Here is a 24,676-nt window from a genome sequence, read left to right as displayed (position 1 = left end):
ATAGCATAGATATAATAATATAAATAAAGAATACTGTTCTAATCAAGGTTATGATATTAATTATATCAGGAAGATAGGATTTGGGGCAGGGGGTATGTGTGTGATGGTAGGGTGGAGAGAGCTAAATCCTTATCTGCCGTAGTGGGAAGATCAACCCTGAACAATCATGCATCTTACTGAACAACATGGACATATATATATATCAGATAATTAGCTACATAAAACAGGTGAAAGTGGTTGCTTCTGAAACAGAAGAAATACAGTAAGAGGTACTAAGGACTGTTATTTCGGGGAGGAGTATAATAAACCCAATAGAATTATTTCACTCTTTGAATATGTGCCTTTCTAGTATAAAAAAATAAAAATAATCAGTCAATTAATTAAAAGTTCATCTTAAGAAAAAAATAATAATATTTTTGGTCCTGAGGTAATATTAAAATGATAAAATATACCTCAGAAGGAAGAGACCATTTAGAGATAAGGAAGAGGCATCAGCCTGTTAGAAAATCCTTTTAAGAATAAAACACTGGCAATGATTTTTTTGGGTATGACATGAAAAGCACAAGGAACAAAAGCAAAAATAAACAAGCGGGACTCAATCAAACCAAACTAAAAAGCTTCTGCACGGCAAAACAAAAACCATCAACAAAATGAAAGGGCAACCTACAGAATGGGAGAAAATATTTGCAAACCACATATCTGATACGGAATTAATATCCAAAATATATAAAGAACTCATACAACTCAATAGCAAAAAATATTATTAAAAAGAGTAAAGAACCTGAATAGACATTTTACCAAAGGAGATATTCAAATTGCCAACAGGTACATGAAAGGTGCTCATTATCACTCATCATCAGGGAAATGCAAATCAAAACCACACTGAGATATCACCTCCCACCTGTCGGAATGGCTGATATCAAAAACACAAGAAACAAGAAGTGCTAGTGAGAATGTGGAGCAAAGGAACCCTTCTGCACCACTGTTGGCAATGTAACCTGGTGCACCAACTATGGAAAATGGTATAGAAGTTCCTCAAAAAATTAAAAATAAAAACTACCATAGGATCCAGCAATGCCTCTTCTGGGTATACACCTGAAAGATATGAAATCACTGTCTCAAAGTGATTTCGACATTCCTATGTTCACTGCAACATTATTCACATGGCCAAGACATGGAAACAAACCTAAGTGTCCATCAACAGAAGAATGGATAAAGTACAGTATATATGCACAATGGAATACTACTCAGCCATAAAGAAAGGAAATCCTGCCACTTGGACAACATGGATGGACACTGAAGGCTTTATTCTAAGTGAAATATGTCAGACAGAGAGAGACAAATAGTGAATGATCCCACATATTTGTGGAATCTAAAAAACCAATCAATCTCACAGAAACCAGTAATCTTACTGGTGGCTGCCAGCGGTTGGGAGGCAGGGGAGGTGGCAGAGAAGTGGGTGAAGGGGGTCAAAGGGTACAAACTTCCAGTTATGTGATAAATAAGTTCTGGGGATGTAATGTACGGCAAGGTGACTCTAGTTAACAATACTGTACCATATTGTAGATTTGCAAGTTGCTAAAAGGGTAGATCTTAAAAGTTTTCAAAACAGAAAAAAATTATAATTACATGAGGTGATGGATGTGTTGACTAATTTTACTGTGGTAATCATTTCACAACATATACACATATCAAATCATGACACTGTATCCCCTAAACAACGTTATATGTCCATTAAAGCTGGGAGGGACAAGAATGAATAGACTTTCTCTCTACAGTCTGCATCGAAGTGTTGACCCGATTTTTGCCGTCCCTCCGGCTCTTGCACCATACATCTGGCACATGGGCAAGACGAGACTTATGGAAACAGAAGGCACTAGAACTGCTTTCTAGAGAGAACAGTGCTAATGGAATAAGGGGTATCTGTTAGATGGCTGCACAAGGTCACAGAGAGTGCCCAAATCACATCCTGTCCCAGGGCCTTTGCCAGAAGGTCTGTATCCTAGAGGGTACGTGGGGAGGGCGGGAGAAGCCCTAGAGAGCTGTGGCAGGGGAGAGGAATGACATTAATGGTTTTTTTCTTTTCTTTTCTTTTAAGGCAGAAACCTGAAATGACCTGAGGTTTGGGAGTAAGACAGCAAAAGTGGTAGCAGAATCTCAGTTAAGTCCAGCACAAATATTTCAGAACTGCTATTGCTCCCTTGTAGTCTTCTCTGAAGTTTAACAATGGAAAGAAAAGGATGGGGGGGGTGCATGTATTGAAAACATCACCCAAACCCATATTTTAAATGTTCAAGATGATTTTCTTCTATACTACCCTCAAGAGTTTTCATCTTTTAAGATTCTTAAAGTCCCTCTACTTACTAGAGCTCCTTTGGAATAAACTATTTCATACTTCAAGATTTCACAGCAAAAAAAAAAAAAAAAAGTTTTCTAGGTTACCAAGTGACAGTTAAACAGGGGCGGATCAATGGTGGAGGGGGGGGGCGCCGAATAGGAACTGGCTAGGAACACACTTCCCAGAGACCCTGGTTGGACCCTTCACAGAAGCTCCCCAAAGCTGTCCAGCCCTGGGATTCTCGCCCAACCCTGGGTGAACACTAGAGCCGCTGCTGTGACAACTGAATGCTTCCATTTCTCTGGGGGAGGTTTTTACTAGTTTCTTACTATGAGGGCATGTCTGGTAGGAAAGCCTCATTTGGGTTGCCTGTTAATGGATTATTCCACTGAGCCCAGTCTTGTATGAAGACTGCCCACTGCCACAGGGACCTAGGTGCTCAAGGAATACCTGATCTCATCCTCAAACCCGACTGCGGAAAAATGCAAGTAACAAGGTGGAATTCCTGCCCCCAGAAAGCAGAGCATGCATTCCAAAGACAAAGAGAAATCATTTCTGGATTATCTATTGTTTGGGGTAAACCTACCTTGCAAAGAGAATTGATGAGAGCTTAGTTCTTCTGAATATATCCATTGACTGAGCTCCAGCTCTGGAATCTGACTGCTGGGGTTCAATTCCCGGAGCCACACTTACCAGTGTGGGCACATTGCTTAATCTCTCTATGCATCAATCTCCTCGTCTGTAACAAGGGAATAACCATACTATCTGCCCCCTCGGATTAAATTAGATAATATATAGAGAAATCACTAGACATAGTAATTGGCACATAATAAGTGTTGAAGAAATGTTAACTGCTGTTGTCTTTACAACTCCCTCCCCCTGTTGCTGGGGCTGACTGTCTGGAGGCAGAGACAAAGAATGTTGAGGTATGGCTGCCACATGTGCACCGAAGCCTGTGGCCTGATGAGGCCCACATATGGGGTTTAAGGTTGAATGGCATTAAAACGCAGTGCACACAAAGCGATCCATTTAAAGGAGAATGACAGCCCAAAGGGGGCATCCTGTATGACTTCATATAGAATGGGCCATTTGGAGACTATTTAAATGGTGTTTACTTTAAATGAGCCATCCTTGATGAAATAGACAGTGAATGCCTTCATTTTCCTTTTTGATTCAATCCACTTGCCCTAGACTCCCTTGCTACACCAGCTGCAAAACAAAGAGAACACGCTGTACTTGAATTAACCCAGAGGTTTTCCTCTGCAAAGGCCAGAAGCCCATCACACCACTGGATGATTTCACGGCCAGGCCGGATTCATTAGCAAGACTAACAGGGAGGGGGGAGATAGGAAGAGGCGCAGAGGAAGTGGCACTCCCTAACTGAGCAGGCTTGAGCAGCCACCCATCTCGCCTCCCTTCTGGGCCTCCTCAGAAAGTTCCTGAATACCCCGACACCACCGTCTCAAACTGGAACTTATTTAGGGTAGAAAATTCTTACACTCTGATTGTCTCACTAGTAAGACAGATACAACATATCAAGTATTGTTCTTATACTCACAATAGCAGCTGCTACAAGATCCAAATAGACATGTTCATGTCCAAAAATGGGTCTGAAATTTTCTTCAGAAAAAATATGAGATCATTGTATTTTTTGTAGGTAGGTAAAGGATTTGAAATGGGTCACTTTTCAAATCATAAGAGGCAATTTAAAATTTAGTTTTGAAAATTCTTCTAACCAGGGAATGTTAAAACAATTGCCTTAATTATTTTCTTATTTATCACATTAAAAAAAAACCGGTCCTATGAATAGTTTTGAAGATTCTATTTTCTAAGGGAGGACGACTGAAGAGGAAAAAGGAAGAACATTATGGAATCAGTCCACGGGGGGAGAGAGAACTTTTTCTGCCAAACCTGTGAAAAACTTTGCTAATTATTCGGGAATATCATTCTTATAAAAAGAAAAAAAATTAATATTTTTTAACTATTTCACAAATAGTAAATTAAGTATGTAAATGTATGGAAAGTCACTGTCCTGTTCCTAGAGGAGTCTCGGAAATACTCACAAAACACATTGTAAAAATACAGCCACACCATCCACAACCATTCTGCTTCTACAGGGGCAAAAGCAGATTATTTATCTTTGCAAAGTTAAACATCTCACAGAATTTTCTGTATGTAAAGAGTTATTGTTTTCACTGAAAATTAAAACAAGCACTTAAATTCTTCCTATTAAAAGCATTCACTCTATCTTTTAAACTCTTGCACTGTAGGTTAGACAAATAACATGAAGCATTTGGAAACATTGGACTGATACATGCTTTTACTTAACATATCAGATTTCTTTCCTCAATTCTTCTGTAGTCCTTGCTTATTTCCTACCTCACCACTGACTCGCCACTCTTCTTAATTTCAGAGTTTCCGGCCCAAACCATTCCATACATCAAACTATTTCATGATTTTGGAATATCTTTTTATCACAAATTCAAGATGCTTAATATGTACAGGGACATGTGTAAATAGGGAAGTGTGCATTTCTAAGTGTATGTATATAGTCGCACCATACACAATGTGCATGTTTTCTACATTTTGTGTATTTTTTTTAAAGATTTTATTTATTTATTTGACAGAAAGAGACAGTGAGAGCAGGAACACAAGCAGGGTGAGTGGGAGAGGGAGAAGCAGGCTTCCCGCTGAGCAGGGAGCCTGATGTGGGACTCGATCCCAGGACCCTGGGATCACGACCTGAGCCGAAGGGAGACGCTTAACAACTGATCCACCCAGGCGCCCTACATTTTGTGTATTTCTTATAATAATGGATATACAAAAAGGAGGGAAAGGTCCCGGTTTGGGTTGCTCTTCCTTCCTTGCCCTCCTTGCCCAGTGCTTGGGTCTTTCAGCAAACCCCAGCCCTTTCTCTTTCACTACTTTTTAGTTGCTGAGTCTACACGTTCTGGTTTTATGAGTTAGTGCCACCCTCTTGAATACCCATGGAGTGACTGTCTTTCGTTAGTTCTCTGCTGTTGCTCAAGGGCAGGAACTGGCACCAGAACAAAGGAGACACTAAGAATGCTCTGGGCTGGTATGCGCCGGCACTGCCTGACTGGGGCCATGTGCCAGGTCATGCCACCGTTTCTCAAGCACCGATGCCACCCAGCAGGGCTTCGGCTTTCCTTCCCTGCAACATGGTACTGCTTGCGGCACAGGAGACCCAGAAGAGGATGACCTTCAAGATCATTCTTGTGAACCAGGTAAAAGAGCGCCACCTACCGAACTGAGAACACAAGCGCCTCCATAGGTTTTGAGGTTTTCCCTCGCGGCTAAATGAATCCCTAAAGGAATACCCTGCGCCAGGCTTGTTCTTCCAAATCTCATGCACCGTTCTGACCTGTGACACAGATTACCTGCTTCCCCATAGACTTAAATACCAAGTGGGTCAGTAAACCAGACACCAAATCCTACTGCTCCAGATGGTCACAGATACACTTTCAAACTTTACTCACAGGAGAAAATCCATAAATATCAAGCCTAAGACAAAATTCCACAGCAAAAAGAATTGGAACACGCCTGCCGGAGTCATCATTATCCAAAAGAAATCATGATGACTCTCCCGGATGCCAAATATGGTTAAGTTCAGCATGAGGAGGGCAAGCAAGAACTAGTCAAAAGCAAATCACAAACTGACAAAGATTTGGAAAGTGCCAGGGCCTGATGTGAGACTTTATGAGGGGGGTAACAGAGCAGAACACTGTCTCAATCACCAGTAGCTTTCTAAAGAGAAAAGATGAATGCATTCACTCCGTACTCCTACCCCTTGAAACATAATGTATGTGCCCAGAATAACGTTTCCTCAGTTCTAGAAACAAGGAGCTTTCTCTACTTTGCATTCTCTCTTTGTGGTGAAAACTCTTAATCATAACCATTCCTAAGTGTCTTTTACGTTACCATTTCCTTATACGTAATTCCTGCTTGCATACTGTGGGAGCAGTCTAAATAGTATTGCTCATTTTGAGCCATCAAGAGGGAAGAAAGTTGGCTTTCAATTGCACACAGGAGGGTCTGGACCCTGAAATCTTGGCTTTTTCCTGGAATTTCCCACACAAAGTCAAGAGAGAGAATGTCAGAGAGTTGGTCTATTGGGCAGGCCAGAGTAGCGTTTTGCCCAGGATGAAGTAATGTCTACAGTCTCTTACTTTTGCACAGAAAAATGAAATCAGATACTATGTGAGGGCACATAGAGTTTTTAACACCTTTCACTTAGTTCATATGCTTCTTCTCTTACATTTGTAAGGAGCTTAAGTTAGTTTTGTTCATTTACTTGAGGCTTTCCATGAAAAATAAGTGAAATGTTTTATTTTTCTAGGAAGTAGGAATACACTAAATTAGACCCTGCAAAAATAAAATAACATTAACAAAAGAATTGCCAAACGGAAAAACAGACTGTAGTATGCCAGTTTTTTCTTTTAAAATCTATTGAACCTAGAGAAAAGGCATAAACTTTAAGCAGAAGCGTAACTGCAGAAATGACCCGGAAATCATTTATACTATTCAGTACTGCTTTTAAATGCTCCCTCCATGAACATATTACTTCTATCTGATTACACAGAACACATTTATTCAACCAAGTATCGAGCACCTATTACATACAAAGCACTTTTTTGGGTGTGGGGTCTCTGTGCTTAATAGTCGAGCTACATTTCAGTGGGGAATATAGGCCGACGATAGCCTGTGTGTACAGGCTAACATTTCTGCCCACCCGAATGAAATTATGCTAAGGAAGTTAAATAATAAAGGAGCCAAACAAGTCAATCTAAATCTATGGCTTTGACGTAGCCTTCTTGAAAAAAAGGTTGGTGACTTCTGAGCTAATAAAATTCTTATGATGGTCATCAAGCTACAATCTAAACCATTTAGCCTTCTTTTTATAAACAGCTAGGAGGAATGATTTCCCCCATGTAGCAAGAACTCAGAGGTCCGTCTTCTGATTTCCGTCCCCTGCCCAAGGGCTGCTGTCATTTCTGTCACTGGTATCTGCCTCATTACATTATGCTGCTTCCAGGTGCTTTGCTTCTTTGGGGAAATCAGCTGGTGCCTGGCAAATGTGCTAATCACGTTGATGTGTTATTGGGATGGAAACTGACTTGTGGGTTGGGTTTTCCGCTAGTGTTTTCAGGGAGAGCTCATCGTTTTAAAACGGCACTGTGCACAACAGAGTGGAGGTCCTAGGAGACCAATCTACGATCTAGAAAACATAACTTGGAAAGGAAGTAGTATCATCTTGTAGCCACATACCCTTTTTCTCTAAGGAGTGCAGAGATATTTGGAGACATTATTCCATCCTCAGGGTCTGGCAAAGTGCTCTGTTAGTACTCGTTCCTGGTTGTCCTTTGAAAAAGCCCAGCTGTAGACTGCAGGGGAACTGCAGTATTAGGCATAGAGTTTTTTCCTAGTCTAGCTCAATCCTCCCTCCATTTAAATTGGTAAAGTCTGCTCCGTGATACCACGTAAGTGTAAGTAGTATGAATGGAAGCCCGTGCTATTGCATAAGTATAAATGGTATGAACGTAAGCAAATCGCAATTAGCATCTGCTTCGTTACAACTCTGCCCTGAATTGGTAATTCTGAAAAAAAGATTCACAGATATATTCCTATAAGTATGAACATGTTCCATGGAAATTTTAATGTCAATTCTTGTGTTAATTTTTTTATAATCTTCAACTAGACAGAAAATGACAGACAGATACCAAAGGGGTCAGAAGGCTTTTTTTCTGTAAAGGGCTAGTCAGTAAATATTTTAGGCTTTGCAGGCCATATAATCTTTATTGCAACAGTTCAGCTCTGCCACTGCAGCATGAAAGCAGCCATAGGCAATGGCCATGTTCCAATAAAACTTTATTTACAAAAACAGGCAGTGGGCCGGATTTCGCAAGCAGGCTGGATCATCCAGATATAACTGAGTACTACCAAACAACTTCAGAGTTCACATCTGAATTAGTGTATAGGACTGCAAAGGGACATGCAGCGCTGCTTTAATTATTGAGAGATAATGAGAAAAGGACATAAGGTTGTTGTTTTTGGTGAGTAAAGGCTAGATGACATCACAGTATGCTGTGTAAACAAAAGCTTTATAACACATGAAAGAAAAGCGGTGGAGAACAAGATCATCACGTGGCTCAGTGTAGAAGAGATACAATAAGCTCAAAAGAACCTTCATGAAGCTGTCAGCACTACATTCATATTGTGAGGGACAATTTCATTTCAGCAAAATATTAATCTTTACATTAAAATTGAGTTGCTTATTTGAATTTTATTGATTAATAGTTTGGTCTATGTTTAATTTATATTTTATCTTGGCTTTATAGATGTGTAAGAGTTATTATATTATAATATGTAATATTACACATATATGAGCTTATGCCTAGTTTACATTTATACTTTCTAAAATGTCATTCTAATACAAATAATTTAAGTGAACTCCAGTGAATCAGATTTTTTTTTCCCCTTTGAAAAGATAAATAATGCTCAACTTTGAGAAACACTGCTAAACACAAGACTTTACATGGGAACTGCAGGGCCAAATCATAAATGAGGAAGAATATAGCCTCGGTGAAGCGGGGCTAGGGAGAGCCACACAGTATCGTGGGAGGTGCAGGCAACACAAGTAAACCACAATAGATAGCAATGGAGTCTGGAGGAGTCCAGCTATCAGTGCCTGCTTGAGATTGTCGTGTTCATGTACTCAGTCAATTCAGCATGTCACAGAACCAAGTAGGGAGGGTAGAAAAAGATCCTGTGTGAGTCCAGCAGAACTTCATTAGACAACAGGCAAGGAGACACCGGAGTCTAGATACAGGAGCTCTGTGCTTCAGTAACCTCTCATGTGATGAACGGAGGGTTTCAGGCACCACACAAGCGGACAGTGAATGGAATGAAGGGAAATCCACAGACTTTCTCCTCTCTGTTGGTACATACCAGAGAGGGAAGCCATGAGCACTATAAGAAAAAATACTCAAAATAAAGGTCAAAGAAAACATTGTTCTAAGGACTCAGAGGAAGAACAAAGCCTCAGAAATCAATTTACTACAGAAAGGAAAACAAGCTTAGGAAATTGGCATTCCCATTATGATACACGACATAACTTCTATGAAAAAGTAGTAAAAAGCCATGAGGAGACAACAGGCTGAGACAGTGTAACAGAGTAAGACCAAAAGACAACAAAGTAACAAGATAAAAAATATGAGGAAGGATTGCAAGATACTGTTATAGTAACAACTTAAATCTGTAATGTAATTACTAAAGAACAAAATGTCTCTATAGAAAATCAGTGTTACAGAGTATAAGTAAAACATGAAAAGGCAAGGGGCGCCTGCGAGGCTCTGTTGATTGGGCATCTGCCTTCAGCTCAGGTCATGACCCCCGAGTCCTGGGAACAAGCCCCGCGAACCCCACATCAGGCTCCCTGCTCAGCAGGGAGTCTGCTTCTCCCTCTCCCTCTGCCTCTCCCCACTGCTCCTGCTCTCTCACTCACTCGCTCTCTCAAATAAATAAAAATCTTAAAAAAAAAAAGAAAATTAAAGAAAAGAAAAGGCAAGCCATACAGACTGGAATATATTTGCAATATACACATCTGACAAAGGGCTTGTATCTGGAGTATATAAAGTAGTCCTACAATCTAATAATAAAACAACCTAAAAACCCACATTAAGTAAATGAGTAAGTGGCTTGAAGAGATGTTTTTTAAAGGAAGATATAAGAATGTACAGTAAGTACATGAAAAGTTGCTCACCATCACTAGTCATCAGAGAAATGTAAACTAAAACCACACGGAGATAGTATTTTACACCCAGCTGGAGGGCCAAAATTAAAAGGACTGACAACACCAAGTGTTTGCAAGGATGCACAGCAGCTAGACTCTCCTACATTGCTAGTGGAATATAAAATGATTCAGTCACTTTGGAACCAGTTTGGCAGATACTTACAAAGTTAAAATATATATATATGATCCAGCAATTGCACTCTTGGGTATTTACCCAAGAGAAATGAAAATCTATATCCACAAAAAGGCTTATACATGAATATCCACTGCATATTTTTTTGTGATGGCCAAAAACAATTCAAATGTCTCTCAGGAGGTGAGCAAATTAAAAAAACAAAACAAAACAAAAAACCTGCAGTTTACTCATATAACTGGTGACTATTCATCAATTTCTTTATTAAAAAAAAAATTTAAGTAAACTCTACCCCAACATGGGGCTCAAACTTAAAACCTTGAAATCAGAGTCACATGCTGATCCAGCTAGATGCCCCCATCAATTTCTTTAAAAGAGAATAAACTATTGCCACCTATAACAATATGGATGCACGTCACAAACATATAGAGCCAAAGAAGCCTGACACAAAAAAGTACACACAGAATAACTCCATTTATATGAATCCACAGGAGAGGTATAAGTAAACTACAGATACAGAATTCAGATCAGTGGTTGACTAGTATGGGGTTAGGAACAGATGACAGAGGCACAGGGAATTTCCAGGGTACCAAACATAGTCTACATCTTCATAGGGATGCTGATTAATTACATATGTATATATATTTGTTAAACCTCATGAACAAGACTTAAACTGTGTGCATTTTATTATATGTAAGTTATACTTTAATAAAGTTGATTTTTAAAAAATGGTACCCACAACTAGCTACATTCTAGGAAGTTTTGAATTACATAAATAAAAAAAATTCTATGAGTCTCTAGGCAGGAAAATCAGACTACTTTCAAAGAATAAAAAAAAAAATGATATCATGGGGTGCCTGGGTGGCTCAGTTGGTTAAGGGACTGCCTTCGGCTCAAGTCATGATCCTGGAGTCCCGGGACCAAGTCCTGCATCGGACTCCCTGCTCGGCAGGGTGTCTGCTTCTCCCTCTGACCCTCCCCCCTCTCATGTGCTCTCTCTCCATCTCTCATTGTTGCTCTCTCAAATAAATAAATAAAATCTTTTAAAAAAATGATATCAGATTTCTCCTCAGAAATTCTAAGGGATGATAATGAAAATGTTTAATTTAAGAGGGAAAAAAAAGTCTTAAGAATTTTATACCTAGCCAAGGATTGTTCATAACTGAATACAACAAAAAGCCAACCTAAATATGGGAGGGCTCAGAAAATATACCACATATCCACCCTTCCAGAAAAAAAATATTGGGGCACCTTGATGGCTCAGTCGGTTGAGCATCTAACTCTTGATATTGGCTCAGGTCATGATTTCAGAGTTGTGAGATCAAACCCCATGTTGGGCTCTGCCCCTTCCCCCCCCTAAAAATACATATATATAATAATATATATATATATATATGCCATTTCCCAGCTGAGAGATAATTCAAACTTAAGGGCTCAAAAGTAAAGAAAGTCTAAATACTTACTACAAATATGTTTTGAAACTGAACAAAAATATAAAACAGGAATTGTAATTCCTAGAAGAGAAGATATAAGACAAAAACAAAGTATAAAGATAATATCAGTCCCAAGCTACAAACTGTATTAATTAAAACCGGGGAATGTGAGTGAGGGAAGATGAGAGAAGTAAATGCCCATTAAGTTTATTATTTGATTTAGACCCAAGTCAAGAGCTATTGGTTAACTAAATTGTGAAACAGCCATTTATGGAATACTCTGTAGTCATAAAAATAATGAGGAAGCTCTTTATTATGTTCAGATATGAAATTAGCTATAAGATAAATTTATTCTAAAGGAAAAAGCAAAATACAAAAACAATGCGTATAGCATGTTATGATTTGTGCAACAAAAAAGGAAAAATTATACCATACACAAAAGAAATTGGTCACCTTGATTGCCTTAGGGGGTAGTTCCTGCGTAGCTGGAAATTAGGAGCAAAAAGAAGACTTTATTACAATTTTCTTGTCCTTTGCTCATTTGTAAAGAAGCCATGTATTTGCGACCCATTTTTTAAAAAATAACATTTTTAAATGTATTGTTTTGTTTTGTCTTGACTTGGAGAATCAAGTTAACACTTACTGAAGACTCCAGTACATGCATAAATCTACTTTCTAATAAAGGAGATATCACAAATCAAAAGAGTATACTTATCATGATGAGCACTCAATAATGTATAGAATTGCTGAATCACTAGATTGTACGCCTGAAACTAATGTAACAGTGTATGTTAACCATACTGGAATTAAAATAAAAAACTTAATTTAAAAAAAGGAGATTTTACAAGTTAGCAAAGATCTAATAAATGATCTTGGAGCAAATGGTTTCCTATTTGGGAAAAAAAAATTTAATTCTCATTTCACAACTCTGACCAAATAAACTGCCAAGAGATTAGAGAGTTATATTACAAGAATTAAACTAAAACTTAAAAATATTAGAACAAAACAGGTGAATCTCAGAACAGCAAAAGACTTTCTAAGAGAAACTTGACAGGTTTCACTACATAAAAATTAAAATCTCCTATAAATCAAAAACATTATATGAAATTAAAAGGCATACTATAAACTGGGAACAATACTTTCCACAAACATCATAAGAGATTAATATCTTTATTTTATTTTATTCTTTTATATAGGAGACTAGCTTACAGATTTACTTAATGTAAGTCTGTGACAAGAGGAGCCCCCGGAAGGAAATGAAGACCAAAAGAAACCATTTGCCAGTGCACTTTTCTGCTGCCTTTGAGGAAGAGTGGACAGTCAACTCAGGAACAGCGAGAGGGAAGAGATGCAGAGGAGAAGGTATGTGGGGAGGTGCTTGGAGCTTCCATGCTTTCTCCCAGCATCTTCACATTTAGCAACCTGGAAGCTCCAATATCTTTATTTTTTTTAAGAGCCATTCAAATTAAAAGATGAAACAAACTTCTGAAAGCCTCACTAAGGCCTCAGAATAAAAACGGGCAAAATAAGTAAAGAGTTAATGACAATGGTTAAGAAACGTCGGAGGACAAGTGGAACCTCATTGATCATTGAAATAATCCAATTAAAGAGAGAACTTCTCTTGTTGAACAGACAGGTGATGCTCTCGGTAACTGGGACCCTCATAACTACTCATGGGAGTGTAAATTGGTACCTTTCTGGAAAAGAACTTGAAAAATGTACCAACAACCTTAAACATGTTCAAAACCTTTGACTCAATAATTCTCATTTTATACAAACTATCTCCTCAGGGGTTTAATGCAATATAATAAGAAAAAAAAACCTGGAAACAATAAGAATGTCTAATAATATGGAAACATTACATAAAATCTGATATGCTCATACAAGAAAATTAGAAAAATTTTACCTGGAGTTAACACACTCTGGATCGCAACTGAAAAAGTTAATTACTGCAATAAGCAAGTGATTCGCAGACAAAACCTTGATGCATTAGCACTTGCCTTCCATCTTTCTTACACACCTTTGGTTCAGAGCCAAATGGGCAAACAGTGTGCAGAGCAGATGCCTTAGCAGGACAACTCCAGGGGGCCAGCCAACAGGAAGGAGCTCTTTCGCCTGGGATAATGAATAACCTTACTGAACTACAGGCAAGTTAACTGTAATGAATGGTGTTTCCATGACACACTTGCCTGCCCCAAAGTCTTCAACCAGGACCACCCACTTAAGGCCCACAAACCACCAGGTGAAAGCAACTACTAAAATAATCTAGGAATTGATAACTCTGGCATGAAGAGCCCCCAATCCCATGTCCCAACTCCCAAGTACCCCTCCCCATCCCCTGCTATTTTCTCTGGCAAAATGTTTTTAGTATGTTCATTCCAACCCAACTCATAAAGGAGCTCTTTAAAGTTGAGAAAAACATTGCATACTGGATCCCTGGGTCCAGCATGTGTGCACTACAGAAAGAAGCACAGAACACATGTACAGTACCTTCCCGAAGCTGTGTTGGCTTGGCAGAATTTTCCCCACTCATTAAAACAACAAAAGATGCAGCTGCTCGAACTGTAGCCTGCCATGTTGACATGGCAACGGGTGGCTCCTGGCATGGAAAAAGGGCCCTGTTGTTTATGGGAGATCCCATAGTATAAACACATGGCCTGCATAAGAAAGACAAAGAAACAAAAGGGGGGAATCTTTAAATGAGTTGTCACTTTTCTCACCACCATGGTAGTGAAGGTTAAGTTGAGCTTTCAAAGAGAAAACATTTGAGGCTTTGTAGTTGACTGGTTTCAAAGCATTTTGAACTGAAACTGCCAAGGGCTGGCTATGTGAATAGCTGAGTAGTAATTTCTCCCAAATGAATTACTTAAATATGTAAAGACGGGTTTTTTTTTTAAAGGGAAAATATTTTTTTGGATAAAGCTTTAAATTTAAAATTTATACTACCCTTGCCCCTCCCCTTAGGCCCTTATACCTTCAAAAGAAAAGAAGTTTGAGAGACATTCTTACAAACCTTTTGGAAAACATTCTGGAAAAGAAAATATGTTTGGAGATCACCGACATATTAATGCTTGGAAAAACAAGCTGGTGGTCTCAAATCCAGTTGCTGGCGGGCAGATACCCCCAATCTTGGAAACCACCATCTCAAATGGAACCCTTGTGGGAAACCTTGTGTGGAGGCCAAGAACAGGGGTTGGGCATATAAACAGGACTGTAGGTCACAACAACCGGGCTTGTGATGGGAAGGCCAAGTGTAGAGTCATTACAAACCGAGTGTAGGAAACCAAATGGTATGATGTTAGGGCTCATTCTGCTACAATTAAAAACTACAAACCCACCCATACCGAGAATGATCCTTTCCGTGATTAAGTCAGAGGACAGCGACGGCAAAGATCTATGAGATCAAAAGAACCCATTCTTTTGACACCATAGAGTTGAAAGCACAAGGGTGACCTTCAGGAAAATGTCTTAAGAAAATGTCTCCACTTTTTGCTTTTCAGGAATTATGACAAATATGATGTAGTTTTAATCAGCTTGATTTATAGAGTAAATGAATAGAGCACAGCACTACCTCTCCTGGGTAAACTGGTTTTCCTTTTTCATTAGCATCATTATGACTGAACATTTACTGTGTTCCTAAAACGTGCAGGAACACACAGAATGCTGGTCCTATTCCGTCAGGGCCCAGTAAGGAAAAGACACACCAGTCTGGATCTTAACAAACAGAGGTGATTTAGGGGGCTGGCGATCCAAGTGATAGAAGAGCTGAGAAGCCAAACGGGGGAAAGTGAGGCAACCCAGGGATCAGCCCAGTGGTAAGTAGCTGCTATGGGTCCTCTGGCAGAAGCCAGAGTCACAGTGGGAACTGTCCAATGGGTGCTGGGACCAGAGAAGACTAAGTCACTGCTGGAGATGCCAAAGGAAATAGGGAGGGGGAAAGAAATACCTTGTTTCTCACCAACTCTTGCTCTCAAATTTTCCCCCACTGCCCTACATGGGCCAAACTTAGTAGGAAGCAGAAGACAGGGGAGCCTGGGAAATGAGGTTCCTTGTCATCCAGAGATCACAACAAAAGCAGAAATTGGACCTCAGAGCAAACAGGCTGTTGCAGTCTACCTATCCTAGCACTGTACATGCTATGATAACTCGCAGGTCTAATACAGGGCAGGGAAAGATTAGAGATTCAGGAGACTGTAGTCCTGGCCAACTTTTTAAATGACTTGACCTCTATGAGTCACATGTCAAATGCGGATGGGAGGCAGAGAGCTGACCTCTATTCTGGGCCATAAACCTATCATTCTGATCCCAAGACTATAAATCTAAGAACAAAAGTAAATTTTCATAGAAGACCCAGAATCTCCCACCAATGAGTTCTCAACTCCCACCTTAGTCCCCTTGGGCCCTTGGTCAATTGACTTAATCTTGGTTAAACGTGCAGCCTCAGGCTGTTGAAGAACCCAATGAGGAAGCCTACTAGGGTTGATTCCTCCCAGGTGGGGCTGCTAGTGGTGGGTGCATGATGGGAGGGGTGCTGTCGCAGCTCAAGTAATTAAGGTACGCCTACTTCTGAAAATTCTAACTATTAAGTGTTTTGCTTTATCCCCAAAAGCCCATCTTAGAGAAGGATCTCAAGGAGGAAAAGTATCATCAGTGGAAACAGGGTGTATTCCTACTGGCCAAATGGCAGGTGTAACTCCTGCTTCCTCTGACAATGGTAGATACTGAGAATCGAGGCTTTCTTTCTCACTGAAGCAGGATGGATCCCCCAACTTTTCTCAGTTAAAGGCTCTACTTCCAATCTATCGGAAGTAGCCACTTCCGATCTAAGTAGACTCGTGGAGTTAAACTATTTGTGAGACTTACAAGGAAGTTGCAGACGCTTGCCTAGATAGAGATTTCCTAAGACTTTCTCTACCTTAGGTAAAAAGGGGAGCTGACCTCATATCATGGTCTTAAGTCCCAGTGATGTGGGGAACAAAGACAGAAGGAAATGTAAATAAAATTAAATGTCCTTATAACCTGCAGCCCATTGACAAATACTTGAGACAGGCAGAGAATGACATTCCTCCAGAAACTCCCAAGGGTCTTAATGCTTTGCTAGAGGGAAAACCAACCTTAGCTTGACAACAGCTAGGCCTCCAGGATCCTGTGAGTCTTCTCTAGCATAAGAAAGTCCTTTTGGAAACTTCCCTTTGTCTTTAATTACCCCAACACCAAGTATATAATCAGCCGTTCCTTACTACCCAAGTGCAGCACTTTCTGCCCAGGGTCTTGTCTCTATGCTTCATTTATTTTTTAATTAATTTATTTATTTGAGGGTGGGGCGAGGGAGAGGGAGAGAAACTCAAACAGACTCCACACTGAGCTCTGACGCAGGGCTTGATCCCACGACCCTGAAATCAGACCTGGGCTAAACCAAGAGTCGGACACTTAACCAACTGCTCCACGCAGATGCTCCCTGTACCCGTACTTTAATTAGACCACCTTTTTGCACCAAAGAGGTCTCCAGAATTCTTTCTTGGCCATTGGCTCTGAACCCCAACATTTCCACATTAGGTCAAGTCTGAAAGCACCTGTGCTCTCTTGCTGTTGTGCTCAGCACCTGGTTTCTGTAGGGTGACTGGTGTTACAGATATTCCCCTTTCCTGCAGAGGGAATGAATCCTCCCTGAAAGGATGGCTTGCCAACAGGTTTGCTCTCCTTCTCCCTGTATATAAAGTTTCATTCAGCCTGTGTCCTTAGGTATGTGGTCCCCAAGGCTTCCCCCATCAGCCTCCACACCTCCACAATCAGACTTAAGATTGAGGTCATATCTGAGAAACACAGCAGAGGAAGAATCAGATGGACTTAGTGCATTGCTGAAGGAGAGGGAGAAGGAAAGCCTCTCTGAGGCAGCTGGCCTCTAAGTTGGCCCCCAATGCCCCCTGCCTCCTGGTATCCATATCCTTATGGAGTACGCTCGCACACTGTACCAGGGATGGTCTGTGTGACCAATAGGATATGGCAGAAGAGAAGTCGCTTCTGAGAACAGAGAATTTAAAAATCTGTGCCTTTCATTTTAGGGGTTCTTCTATCACTTGCTCTGGGGTGAATCCAGCTGCCATGTCAAGACAGTACTCAAACAGGCTACGAAGGAGCCCATGTGCTAGAAAGAGAGACCTCTGGCCCACAGTCAGTGAGGACCTGAGGCCTGTCGACAACCACGCAAATGGATTTGGAAGAGAATCTTCCAGCTGCAGTCAAGCCTTGAGATGCCCGTGGCCCTGAGAGATAGCTGACTGCAACCTTATAGGAGATCCTGAGCCAGAACCACCCAGTTAAACTGTTCCTGGATTCTTAACCCTCAGAAACCGTGTGAGATAATAAATGTTTGTTCTTTTAAGCTATTAAGTTTGGGGTGATTTGTATGCAGCAATAGATAACATAATTTTCTCAGGTTTCTGGCTCTGGTGATAAGATGGATTGGGAAGCAATTAAATAGGAAAGTCAAGATGACAAGCAAGATCACAGGAAGGGACAAGGGAGGAGAGTCCCTATTTAATTTGCGCATACAGGGTTTTGCACACCCTATGGCAGAGGACATTGTATGGACACAGAGATCATGCTTTTCTAAAGCACAAGTAGTATAGTGTTCAGCAATGGGACTGAGTGTCAGAAATTGGACCGATCACAGAAAATTGAGGAATGATGGGTTTATGAACTAAGTATTGATGCTGCCCGCAGATTTGAGTCTGGGTATCACCCACAAATCAGGGAGTGTGCGTGGGAGGAAATCCTCCCATTGGCTGTATATTTAAAAAAGCATGTTATCACCATCCTTTCCTTTCCCATTCTGGATTTTTTCCCCTCTGAGTGATCTAGTTCTAGATATTTCGTTCTAGAGTTCTGCCCTGACACCCTGGCATCTGCCCTTTCTACCAGACTGTCACCTGGACACCTGAATTCTCTCACTGTGGGGATTAGTTACCTGGCCAGGCCCCCAAAAAGCTGTTGCCTCTCACCCGCCTACTGTCCTCACAATTCTCTTCTGCTACCTCCTCTTTACGCCGCTGGGGCATCCTTACTGCTAAAATCTATGTGTGTTCTTTCTAGCTTTCTGTAGAGGCTGGAGCAATGAAATGTAGAACAAGGCAAAAGAGCCTACAGTGACCACCTGGCTGAATACAAACGGGCCCATCAGGCCACCCACCTCAAAATATCCATAAGCCCTAACAAACCAATGGGCTACTTACAAGCAGGCACAGGTACCAAAAAATGGAAAACTCCATACATCCCCATACCTCCTCAGCTTCCCCCTTTAAGTGCAGCCCCACCCACCACCTCCTGGCAGACAGTCTCTCCTTTGCGGTCCTGCCTGCCTCACCCTTGTAGTGTATTCAATAAACTTCTTGCTCCTTTGTTCTGCCTCCAGAGAATTCTGCACCCCCTGTCTGCACCCCCTGTGCCACCAGTCCCCACCTGATAGGGCCGCCCCACATCTAGGGGCCCCCATCGGAATGGGAGAGACACCACACTTCCCTCTGGTCTCCAGAGCTGTAACTCTGAAAGTGTAACAGCCCCATCTATAAATATAGCCACATCTGATAAAAGACTCAATCGCTTTCTCATTGGAATGTTTTCACAAATAGGAAAATAATCACCTAGGCAAAATTTCTTGAAAACGCAGATTATCTTCGTGCTCCCAGCCTACTCCTTTCTTGGCCTTTTCCCCTTTCTCAGTTGCAGCCTAGCCTCCCTCCTTCCTTCCCAACAAGCCCACACCAAGCACCAATGACTTCATAAGCAATGGCCTTTGGAGCTTTTAAAACCTGATATCCTTATGCATGTCACACATCCTAGTATAAAGTTAAGTGACTATACATATTTCATTTATTTGTGAGAGAGAGCCAGCACAAGCGGGGGAACAGCAGGCAGAGGGAGAAGCAGACTCCTCGCTGAACAAGGAGCCTGATACGGGACTCGATCCCAGGACCCCAGGATCATGACCTGAGCCGAAGGCAGACACTCGACCAACTGAGCCACCCAGGCATCCCAAGTGACTATATTTTTAACAGAGATGAAAACTTAACCTCTGGATAAAACTCTAGTGGTGGAATTTGGGGCATCTGACAAAAAAGTGGGGAATGGGTGAACGTAGGGATTTCACTGAGTCATAAAAATCATACTCCCCACATGGTGATTCAAGAATCAAGATGGCTCCCATCATACACACCTACAAATGAGAACTACAGAGAGCTGATTTCCTGTCCCCACACCCTGTGCCCCAAGAGGGGAGGAAAATCTACGCATATTTATAAGTACACTCTGCAGCTATCTGGATGTGTAATCACTGAAGTAAATGCAGCTGTGTTTATTCAACATGCACAGCCTTGCACCTCGGCCACGTTGCTAAAACGCTCATGGGACAGATGTGCAGGCGCCAGCCTCCAATGCTCATAACTTCATTATTTCCAGACTCAATAATTCCTTCCAGCACACAGAGGAAAACTCTCTCACACCAGGGCTCATCCCACATGCCCTGGGATAGCCACCCAGTGAAAGGCTCCCTGGGGAGCTCAGTTAAACTACATAGGAGTTGTGGGGGGTGGGGAGGAGGACACTGAAAAATCGGAAAGAAAATGGAAGCGTAAGAGCAGACCCATGACTTGCTGCCATTAAAGAACTTCTAAATTGAGGAAGAACTTGTCAGAACAGCTACTACCTCAGCTTGATACATGTTTGTGTGTTCGTGCAGTGATTAAACAAGGACGAGACACACTACGCTGCTATGGTCTGAATGTGTCCCCCTCAAATTCCTATGTTGAAATCCTAATGCCTATGTGACTGTTGGGATTAGGAGGTAGGCCCCCTGGGAGGTGCTTAGGTCACATGAGGATGAGGATCTTATGAATGAAATTGATGCCCTTATAAAAGAAGCCCAACAGAGCTCCTTAGCCCCTTCCCCCATGTGAGGACACAGTCAAAAGTCAGCAGCAGTCTGCAACCCAGAAGAGGGCTTTCATCAGAGCCTGACCATGCCGGCACCCTGATCTTGGACTTCCAGCCTCCAGGAACAGTAAGAAATAAATTTGTGGTATTTTGTCATCATAGCCCAAATGGACAAAGACATACACCTTCCAATGTAAGAGGTCGGTGAACACTCACATGCTTGCTCATTTTCTTGAGGAGCCATCCATAAAGGAAAACTTGTAGGGGATTGATTCAAAAATATATTTTATTTCTCTTCAGTTGACAACTACATGCATTTGTCTTTTTGCAGTCAGTGTGAAAAGGGGGTTGTTCTTAATTTAAAAAATGTTTGATGTTCCACCACTTTCCATAAAATCGCCCATTTTCAGAGACTTGGTACCACCATTCAGTGACTGGGGAGAGGGCTGCCTTAGGAGAAGCAGGCAGGAGGTGATGAGATGAGCCCAGAGTTGCCATGGGTGTGGCTTGTTGGGATGTTTTCCCACAATGAAGTACTGATCTGGTCACTGGAGGCCAGGAGGCCACAGATGTGACATTACTGTGAGTCCGATTCTTTTAGAGAACTTGCCTGGGTTATAAAGTCTTCAGGCCTCCTCCAATTCCTTAACATCTCTTCTCCTTCCCACACCTGATCTTTTGTAAGACTCCATGTTCTCATTAGACCCAAGTGACAAGCAAACAACCCTCTTGCTTTCTTTGCCACAAAAACCAAGAGGCAGACTACTAAAGTAGGAAATGTCAACTATGACTCACTCTCTCCCCGCAACTCTACACATAGACCTTCCTTATTATATTCTCCTTCATGGCACAATTACCAAAACTGGGATCCCCCAATCATACTGGACATATGGCAGGTGCAAGGAGAATGCTGCTTGGACTCAGATGGTGTGTACAAAGTGAACTGGACTGAATGAAAGTGGTTTTGAGTCAGAAATTCACCACTTTTTTCAGCACAAGTGTTTTGGGTGCAAAACAGGCAAGCTGTTTATAAAGGCAAAGACAGTATTTCTCATTTGGAAGTCTCATCTGGAGATCCTAAGATGAAATCTCTTTTTTTTTTTTTTTTTTAGATTTTATTTATTTATTTGAGAGAGAGAGAATGAGAGATAGAGAGCACGAGAGGGAAGAGGGTCAGAGGGAGAAGCAGACTCCCCGCCGAGCAGGGAGCCCGATGTGGGACTCGATCCCGGGACTCCAGGATCATGACCTGAGCCGAAGGCAGTCGCTTAACCAACTGAGCCACCCAGGCGCCCAAGATGAAATCTCTTTTTAATACACGAGAAAATTAAGCCCCAGGTATGTAAAAGGCCTTATCTGAAGTCACACAGCTCAGCTAAGGGGCAGCACAGCTCAGCCCAGTCTTCTGGTCTCTGGCTCTCACTTTCCAGGTTCTTTCCAACACACTATCCTCTCTGGTTATGTCATTGTGATTTGTTATTTTCTACTGATGTTTGGTTATTCAGGGTTTTTCTATTTGGTTGGTTAGTCATTTGGGTTACTTGTGTAAATTAAGACAGTCCATCATTGCCTTTTCTCCTGTGACTTAGCGGGGATTCTGGTAAATAGAGGTAGATCTAGAATCAAGAGGAGAAAGAGGCTAAAACAGAACCCTTCTAAACATTTCCAAGTTTGGGATTATCAGTTCCTCCTGTAATCTTACAATGATATGATAGCATTAATATGTACTTCCACTTCAGTTCTCATGAATTTCGTATTGGTTTCTTGAAGCAGGAAGGAAAAAAATGGATTAACTGTAGAAATGTTCCTTTTAGACCTGAAATCTTCCCAAAGATCTTCTGCTCATTCTTTTCAAACTTTCCTTTATAGTGAGATATTAAATAATGAAACTATTTTCATGGGGGAAGGAAAAAAACATGTTTTAACATCTGGTTTTGATGTCAAACTAAAAATACTCCAAAAGTCTACATCTTCCTTGGTCCAATAGCTAAGTAATAAACATAATAGAGAAAAATCATTCTCTTTAGTATTTTGCCAACCTCATCCTGGTCTTGTCTAAAACAACATCATACTGATTTAAGGAATTGAAAATTTTTAATATTACTTTAAATTATAATGCATTTTCCTAGTCAGTTTCCTTATCTTTAACGATGATCCAAGTAAGTGGAGTTTTAAAAATGAATTTCCCATATTTAACTGAATTTCCACTCCATTCAACTCATGTTCGGTGACGTCATTAGCTTAAGCCCAGGTTCCCTAGACCACTTGGCCAGTTCCACAACTATTATAATGATCCTAAGGGAAAAGGGAACGGGTTACCAGAGAGAATGCTTTTGGTTTTAAATAACATTTTATTCAGTGGAATAGAAAAGTACATAAATTTTGAATTAAAGATTTCCATTTCTAAAAGTTTTTTTAAGTATACTGAAGATCTAGAACCAAAAAGATACCAAGTCCCCTTTCTTCCTAGCTCAGCAACAACCCCTTAATACATTCTTGACTCTGTTCCTGTTCTCAAATAGTTCTTCAAAATATTTTTAGAGGGCAGAAAAAATCACACTACACGAAGTAAACAGGCTTTCCAAGGAGCATGTTGTATCAGACTATCATATATGTGTCTGTTTAGGTGGTCCTTTGTAAATGTCACCTGTAATCCAGTATCTACATGACAGAGGCCAGAAAGAACATTTCAGTTCAAGAACTTCCATAATCCCACAATGACTAAGCCCCAGTAGGAAAATGTAGCTTTTATAACGATCAGGCACTTCATTTTAGAACTAGAATTATAATGGAGGGAAAAGAAATTACTGACAATTATTGGAAGAGATACCCTTTTATAACTTCAAATACATTTTCAGTTCTCCAGAAAATACTGCCACGTGATAAAAATGGGAAGGCAGTCCTTACTTTTGTAAGAGATTTCAAGGTAGAAAGATGGTGACTGCTTTCCAGATTTGAAGTTTATTTTTTTAATAAACATTACTTTTGGTCAGGCTTAAATTTATTTTTTAATTAACATATAATGTATTATTTGTTTCAGTTAGATTTACTCTTAAGTGCAAAGATAATACACAGATTTCCCATTTACCCCATACGCACTGTTATTAACATCTTATATTAGTATATTTGTCACAACTGATAAACCAGTATTGATACATTATTAAAGTCTGTATTTTATTCAGATTTCCTTGGTTCTCCCTAATGTCCTTTTTCTGCTCCAGGATACTACATTCCTTTTAATCATCATGTCTCCTTAGGCTTCTCTTGACTGTGACCATTTCTTAATACTTTCTTTGTTTATGTCGACCTTGAGAGGTTTTTTTTTTAAGATTTTATTTATTTATGTGAGAGAGAGCACATGAGCGAGGGGAGGGGCAGAGAGAGAAGCAGACTCCCCAGTGAGCAGAGAGCCCGACGCCGTGCGGTGCTCAATCCGAGAACTCTGGGATCACTACCTGAGCCCAATGCAGAGGGTTTAACCCTCTGAGCCACCCGGGTGCCCCAACCTTGAGAGTTTTGAGGAGTACTGGTCAGGTATGTTGCTGAATGTCCCTCAACTGGGATTCATCTGATATTTTTCTCTTGGTTAGATTGGGGTTATGGGTTTGGGGGAGGACAATCACAAAGATGTCATTTCATCACATCATACCAAGGATACACACTATCAACATGACTCCTCACTTTGATGTTAACCTTGATCTCCTCACTGAGGTCATGTTTGTCAGGTTTCTACGATGTAAAGTTACTCTTATTTCTTAGCCCATACTTAATAAGGGGCAGAGTTATGTTCCACCTCCTTGAGGATGAAGTATCTACATAACTTGGACAACTTCTGTACCTTAGATATGTCTACTCTCTATTTGTTTATTTATTCAAATATTTATTTATATTAATGCGAACTCATGAATATTTCTTTTATACTTTAGGTCATCATCCAAAACAATTTTATATTGTTGCTCAGTTTTGGTCATTAGGAATTCTTTCCAATGGCTCCTTGGACCTTGGGCATATACCCTCAATTGTGGGCTACT

The 24,676-nt window shown here is 40.7% G+C and overlaps 1 protein-coding gene across 9 annotated transcripts in view; it reads right to left on the bottom strand.

Annotated features, from left to right (window-relative positions):
- AOPEP (aminopeptidase O (putative)) overlaps nt 1–24,676 on the bottom strand; it is a 347,107-nt gene that overhangs the window by 277,494 nt on the left and 44,937 nt on the right. For 6 of the 9 annotated variants that reach the window (XR_012374760.1, XM_073880702.1, XM_073880706.1 and 3 more), the window contains exons 3-4: nt 14,208–14,374; nt 11,748–11,798 (exon numbers count right to left, since the gene is read on the bottom strand). Coding sequence is in view for 8 of the 9 variants with exons in the window: in XM_073880702.1 (XP_073736803.1) it covers nt 11,748–11,798; nt 14,208–14,374 (218 nt within the window). In the remaining variant the exon portion in view is untranslated. The remainder of the gene's footprint in view (nt 1–11,747; nt 11,799–14,207; nt 14,375–24,676) is intronic. The other 3 variants (XM_025851623.2, XM_073880707.1, XM_073880708.1) reach the window with 1 other exon arrangement.

This window comes from Callorhinus ursinus, unplaced genomic scaffold, assembly GCF_003265705.2.
Source record: "Callorhinus ursinus isolate GAN/ISIS: 27379988/994484 unplaced genomic scaffold, GSC_fseal_2.0 scaffold39, whole genome shotgun sequence".
In the NCBI taxonomy this organism is placed as follows: Eukaryota; Metazoa; Chordata; class Mammalia; order Carnivora; family Otariidae; genus Callorhinus; species Callorhinus ursinus.
The sequence above is the reverse complement of the archived record's forward strand: the minus strand, read 5'-3'. Positions and strand labels throughout refer to the sequence as shown.